The sequence below is a fragment of the Bombyx mandarina genome, chromosome 02 (assembly GCF_030267445.1).
Source record: "Bombyx mandarina strain Sakado chromosome 02, ASM3026744v2".
Taxonomy (NCBI): Eukaryota; Metazoa; Arthropoda; class Insecta; order Lepidoptera; family Bombycidae; genus Bombyx; species Bombyx mandarina.
In genome coordinates, this window is record NC_143209.1 from 4,250,676 (window position 1) to 4,257,952 (window position 7,277).

The 7,277-nt window shown below is 43.0% G+C and overlaps 1 protein-coding gene across 1 annotated transcript in view; it reads right to left on the reverse strand.

Moving 5' to 3' along the window:
- LOC114241934 (luciferin 4-monooxygenase) overlaps positions 1 to 6,822 on the reverse strand; it is a 28,581-nt gene extending 21,759 nt beyond the window's left edge. Inside the window, exons 1-2 of the mRNA XM_089732551.1 lie at positions 6,743 to 6,822; positions 1,609 to 1,732 (exon numbers count right to left, since the gene is read on the reverse strand). Coding sequence (XP_089588677.1) covers positions 1,609 to 1,732; positions 6,743 to 6,822 — 204 coding nt within the window. The remainder of the gene's footprint in view (positions 1 to 1,608; positions 1,733 to 6,742) is intronic.
- Between the last annotated feature and the right edge of the window lie 455 nt (positions 6,823 to 7,277).

Here is a 7,277-nt window from a genome sequence, read left to right on the forward strand (position 1 = left end):
CGTCGAACTCGACAAACAGTTCGCCGTGCAACCTAACCCATGAATCAGCTCGCAGAGTTTCTCGCCGGATCTTCTAAGCGGGTAGCGATTCCGATCCGGTAATAGATTCATTCGCCAAGCAGTTGCTCTTGAGTTGTTAGGTCTCCTTCGGAGGCGCTCGGGTAGCTGTTAGCAAATCCCACCCCTCCTGGCTGAGACTTTGCTCGCCCACCTGTCCTGGTGAATCTGGAAAGGCCTACGGGCCACCAGTAATACTTTAATCATAATTAAAAAAAAAATTCGTATTTCTAAAATGTTATTCCGTCAGCGTGGAAGTATTTAATATTAGATACCTACGTATTTCCATAAAAAATATGGTACATAAAATCATTTTCGTAGATAAAATTTGTATTTACTTAGTGTATCTTTTTTTGCCTACTACCTATGCCGATAGCCCTGAGAGGCTATTTCAGCTTTGTCCTAACATGTAGGTGAGCTCACGGGGCTCAAACCGGAGTGTTGCTAACACTGGCCCTAGCAAGAGCCGTGCTTCGCGGAATCTACCACCGGATCGGAAACGCGACCCACTGAGAAGATCCGGCGAGAAACTCAGTAGGCTGTGTCTAGCTGTCTATGGGTTATTTCGCTCGTTGAACCCTTCTTAGCAAGCGACGGTGACCGGATAGGTATCTGATAATACAATGAAGTACAGTTTTATAGGTTTTTTTTTTTTTGGTCAGGAGGAAATCGCCTGACTCCCACCCTCCACTGGGTGGGGCATGTCGGAGTCGAACCGACTAAAACCTCCTGTCGCTCAATAACCAACGTCCAACGGTTTAGTGCGGAGCACAGCTCTCCCATCACCCTCCCCCTCAGGACGCCGGGCCAGCGATCGTCGGCGCCACGACCACCAGCCCTCTCGGTAGTTTTATAGCTTATGAGACTATTTATATTTCTAGAATAATTTGTTTAGAGATGCTTGTTTCATTTTTGTATTTTAGTTAAACGATGAAGTAAAGAAGCTGGAATGTTTCCCCCGTAAAATTTGTTAGTGAGACAGAGTAATTAAATACAGATTATGTTTTAAATTACAGAGTAGTTTTTTAAGGGATTTTATGACCTGGTAACTAAGACCTTTAAGTCATGTCTTATTTTAATGTATATTCATATTTTTATGAAAAATGATATTATGGAGTGAAATGAAATGAAGATGATCAATTTGAGACATTAATCAACTGGGATGAAATTTAATGAGATGATATGGGATGAAATATAATCTCAGTAAAATGGTGGTCATTTACTAAGATTTTTTCAGTGGACTTTTTGGAGGATCCCGAGTAGTTACGTCCAGCGGCTTTGTTTCATTTTCCACATTTGTGCACTTTCACAGATATTAAACAGTTAATAAACCACCGTTATTACACATTTAAACCCGAAGAAACACTAAATAGACAAAATAAAACAAATCACACAACTTCACTCCTCGCGTTTCCGCCAAAAAGTCCACAGAGTAGTTAGCTTAGATCGAATTTTATTTTAGTTAGTTTAGTATAGTTATACACGACATACAGCCAGGGCAAAAGCGTTAAGATTTAGTAAGCTGTATGGATATTCAATTTACGAGTTTACCTGTGCAATCCTGTCTTTGTACATCCACATTCTTTCCAGTATGAACTGGCCGAAGTTAATGTCTAGAGGGATTGTGGTATCCTTGGGCCCCAGAGCGCGGAGGGCCCAATCTCGGCGGTCCGTACTGGAGTCATGGTCTAGACGGCTGGCCGATCCTTCGGCTGGTCGTAGGACCGTCGAGGCGATTCGCCCGGTTCTTGTGAACTGGGTGAATCGTGACAGAGGACGCCTCACTTTCCGGCTCACGCAGGTGCTCACTGGGCATGGTTGCTTCGGTGAGTTCCTGCACCGGATCCGAGCCGAGCCGACGGCAGAGTGCCACCATTGTGGTTGCGACTTGGACACGGCGGAGCACACGCTCGTCGCCTGCCCCGCATGGGAGGGGTGGCGCCGTGTCCTCGTCGCAAAAATAGGAAACGACTTGTCGTTGCCGAGTGTTGTGGCATCGATGCTCGGTGACGACGAGTCGTGGAAGGCGATGCTCGACTTCTGCGAGTGCACCATCTCGCAGAAGGAGGCGGCGGGGCGCGTGAGAGACGCACAGGCCCGCCGCCGTCGAGCGGGGGCCAGGGAGGCGGACATCGCCCAAGCCCTGGCCCTCTAAGTGTTTCGGGTCCCCTCACATGTCGGCCTGGGGACCGGCGAAGGGGGCCTAAGAAGACGACGTGCAAGCTGCTCTGCACGCGTTTTATGCATGAGCATCCGGGTGATGGAAGGCCGGCTATCCTCAACCCACGCTGGTTCTGACCCAGCGGGGTATTCCGTAGGATAGACCATTCTAACCGGCGCCATCTAGGCGGGCTTCGGATAGCCTGCCGACCGAGAGGGCTGGTGGTCGTGGCGCCGACGACCGCCAGTCCGGCGTCCCGAGGGGGAGGGTGATGGGAGAGATGTGCTCCGCACTAAACGCTTCACTTTCCCCCCTTTGCCTTTTCATGAGTTTTGTCTCATGCGAGGTTTGGACGTTGGTTGTTGAGAGACAGGAGGTTTTAGTCGGTTCGACTCCGACATGCCCCGCCCTTCATCCCCAGTGAAGGGCGGAAGTCCGGCGATTTCCTCCTGACAAAAAAAAAAAAAAAAAAAAAAAAAAAAAAAAAAAAAAAAAAAAAAAAAAAAAAAAAAAAAAAAAAAAAAAAAAAAAAAAAAAATCCTTGGGCCCGTACACGTAATTAGGTATCTTCAGCATTCTTCTTTAGCAATAACTTCTAAACATTAATAACGTATAAATAACATATAAAATGTGTAACAATATATTGGTTTATTTAACTTAATGCACAGAAGTACAATGGCGGACTTACTGCCTGAGGCATTCTCTACCAGTCCACCAAGGGTGGTGTAGAGAATCCTGTGGTAGGTGCATAACATAATGTGAAAATAACCAAACTGATAATAATACTTCATACATATACAATCACATACACGGTATAAATATAACTAGTCAGGTCATAAGTATTGTCACACGGTAAAAACTTTTCTTTTAGAATGCTGGCCACAAAAAAGTTTATTGGATTCGAATTTCAAATTGTTCATGAAAATAAAAATGTATACTTTTAGAATTTTACTCATTTTTAAATATGGAGTGGACGCTTAAAGAAGACCGTGTTGCTGTATTGCGTTGCATCGTTGCGGTTACGCGCCAATTCAAATTTTTAACATACTGAAAAATTTGAACATAACCAAAAGATTCGTTTATCGTACCATCAAACGATACAATGAAGACTCTAGTGTAGATGACAGGTCAAGAAGTGGTCGCCCTCGGTCTGTTAGGACTCCAGCAGTGATAAAAGCTGTGAAGGCGCGAATTCAAAGAAATCCCAAACGTAAGCAGAAACTGTTGGCCCTTCAGATGGGGTTAAGCAGAACCACGGTGAAAAGGGTGTTAAATGAAGACTTAGGGCTTCGGGCATATCGAAAAAAAACAGGACATCGTTTGAATGCTCGTCTAATGGACCTGAGACTGAAGAGATGCCGCGCTTTGTTGAAGCGGTACGCGGGAAAAAAATATCGGGAAATAATTTTTTCGGATGAAAAATTTTTTACCGTAGAAGAGAGCTACAACAAACAAAATGATAAGGTGTACGCAAACAGTAGTGAAGAAGCGAGCAACCGTACTCCGCGTGTCCAACGAGGTCATTTTCCATCCTCGCTCATGGTATGGTTGGGAGTTTCTTATTGGGGCTTAACAGAGGTACATTTTTGTGAGAAAGGTGTAAAAACGAATGCAGTTGTGTATCAAAATACAGTTGACGAACCTTGTGGAACCTGTTTCTTATACCATGTTCAATAACAGGCACTGGGTATTCCAACACGATTCGGCGCCAGCTCATAGAGCGAAGAGCACACAAGACTGGCTAGCGGCGCGTGAAATCGACTTCATCCGGCACGAAGACTGGCCCTCCTCCAGTCCAGATTTGAATCCGTTAGATTACAAGATATGGCAACACTTGGAGGAAAAGGCGTGCTCAAAGCCTCATCCCAATTTGGAGTCACTCAAGACATCCTTGATTAAGGCAGCCGCCGATATTGACCTGGACCTCGTTCGTGCTGCGATAGACGACTGGCCGCGCAGATTGAAGGCCTGTATTCAAAATCACGGAGGTCATTTTGAATAAACTTTCGTGTCATAAGAATCTATGCTTTGTTAAGTTCATTTTGGTATATGAATGGTTACATAATGAATAAACTTGTTTCAATTATTTTACTTTAAACATGTGACAGAATTTATGACCTGACTAGGTATATATAATCATATACAACAACGTATCTATATGTATAAAAACAATATATCTATAAAATAAACAAGTTATCTGGTTATAAATAACACTATTAACCCATAATACTTGTATACAAACTGTCCATTTCTTGTTTTATTAATTCAGTGTGCTTAGTGCGAGTTTTTTAACGTTCTCGATATCGTAAACGTTAACTCGTATTTGTATGCAGTTGGAACAGCGCCCCTAGCGGCAAACGTAGGCAAACGTCGACGCTATCGAGAACTTAAAAAACTCGCACTAAGCGCACTGATGCTTGACAAGTTCGCGGGGCATCTGATGTTAATAGCACAGCTTGAATGTCTTCGCCCACTTCGAAATTTAACGTGAGTTAAGTCACAGTATGAGAAATAGAATTTTGCTTATAAGATCAGTGGACGAGCTTCCGACCCATTTGCTATTGAGTAGTAACTGGAGCTCATTTTTTTTTTATTGCTTAGATGTGTGGACGAGCTCACAGCCCACCTGGTGTTAAGTGGTTACTGGAGCGCATAGACATCTACAACGTAAATGCGCCACAAACCTTGAGATACAGTTCTAAGTTCTCAGTATAGTCACAACGGCTGCCCCACCCTTTAAACCGAAACGCATTACTGCTTCACGGCAGAAATAGGCGGGGCGGTGGTACCTACCCGTGCGGACTCACAAGAGGTCCTACCACCAGTAATTACGCAAATTATAATTTTGCGGGTTTGATTTTTATTGCACGATGTTATTCCTTCACCGTGGAAGTCAATCGTGAACATTTGTTGAGTAAGTATTTCATTAGAAAAATTGGTACCCGCCAGCGGGATTCGAACACCGTTGCATCGCTCGATACGAATGCACCGGACGTCTTATCCTTTAGGCCACGACGACTTCAAAAAGAGACCTTAGAACCTATATCTCAAGGTTGCATTCGGTCCGGTGCATTCGTATCGAGCGATGCAACGGTGTTCGAATCCCGCTGGCGGGTACCAATTTTTCTAATGAAATACGTACTTAACAATTGTTCACGTTTGACTTCCACGGTGAAGGAATAACATCGTGTAATAAAAATCAAACCCGCAAAATTATAATTTGCGTAATTACTGGTGGTAGGACCTCTTGTGAGTCCGCACGGGTAGGTACCACTGCCCCGCCTATTTCTGCCGTGAAGCAGTAATGCGTTTCGGTTTGAAGGGTGGGGCAGCCGTTGTAACTATACTAAGACCTTAGAACTTTACCCGGCTTTACCCGAGAAGGGGTTCCGATCAGTGATACAGAACAAAGCAACGTTAGCGAATAAAAGAAAATTAAAGAAATTCTACCTTAGTATATTTAGATATTAAATCGCATGTAATATATTATCATTATGGATTGGAAATAAACAGGCTTTTTATTATTATTATTATTTAAGGATAGAACAGAAAAAAAAAAAGCTTCACAATTATTTTATAATCAATATGTACTCTAAATTGAATAGTAATTAAATCAAATAAAAAATACGTACTCACACTTAGAAATTCAATCCTTTCGGAGCTCTATTTTGCCGTTTACGAAATATAAAACGCCCTTAAATTAAAACTTTATAATTAAAACTTCTTGTTGTTACTCACAAATACAACTAGTCTGTTTAAAAATCCTGTTTTATCGTATCAACATACGAATGTCATAGCAGTACACATATAATCTAATATCTAACTCATAGTTCGCGACGGAAGCAATTTTTATACTTCTTATCTAACAAAATGATTATTTCCAAGGTTTTTCTAATGATATGTATGAGCCTATAAGTGATCTAGTTGTAGAACGTGTATTTTTCGTATATATATTATTGCCCTTGTACACACACGTCATTTCGGATCCTCCCGATCCACTAACGGTGCTTTTAGGTACCTTAAGCACCGGTCATCGTTCTCGTCGAACCCGTCGCTTGCGACGAAGGGCTCGACGAGTAAATTAACCCTCAGACACAGCCCACTGAGTTTCTCGCCGGATCTTCTCAGTGGGTCGCGTTTCCGATCCAGTGTAGATTTGCGAGGCACGGCTCTTGCTAGGGTTCGTGTTAGCAACATCGTCAGGTTTGAGTCCCGCGAGCTCACCTACTAGTTAAGGTTACGCTGATATAGCCTATCAACTTAGGTAGGAAAAAAATTACACAGACGAGCATACGGCCCACCTGATTGTGAGTGGTTACCGTCGCCCATGGACTTCAGCAATGTCAGGGTCAGAGCCAAACCACTGCCTACCGGACCATGGTATCCGATACCATTTGCGATTTGCCATGATAGTATAGTCTGTAGTGAAAAATGCATTTTTCTTCTTCTTTTTTTTGAAATTACAATTACCTACATGCGACATACGACCCTCATGATGGTTCGTGGTCACTGCCACTCACATACCCGAGCACACAGCCAAGTCGCCACCCAAAACTATTGGAGCATTCTAATCCAAGATGAACTCCGTTAATTTCGTTCGCCATAACTTCACATTATCAATCAATACATATAATAAAATCAATACATATAATAAAATCGTAACTGGTCGCTGTCTGTACATGGAAGACATCTCAGGAAAACTGTTATAGGGGGCGTTTATGAACGCAATAGATCCCAAAAAAGTGATTTTTAGAATTTTTGTCTGTTTATCTGTGCGTTTGTGCACCCTAATCTCAGAAACAGCTCTGCCGATTTAATGTGATTTTCACTAATATATTGTGGTAAGCTTTACTTAACATTTAGTGTTTGTTTCATGTCAATCGGTTCATAAATAAAAAAGTTATGCCAATTTAAAGAATCACGTAGCTGGGAGTTTGTAGACTGTTTACGTCTGTGCAGCCGCGCGGGTATACAAAGCGCGCCAATGCCGCATGCCGCGCCGCTGCCTCCTTGGCGAACCCGTCTCTTGCGACGAAGGGCTGGATGAGTAAATTAACCC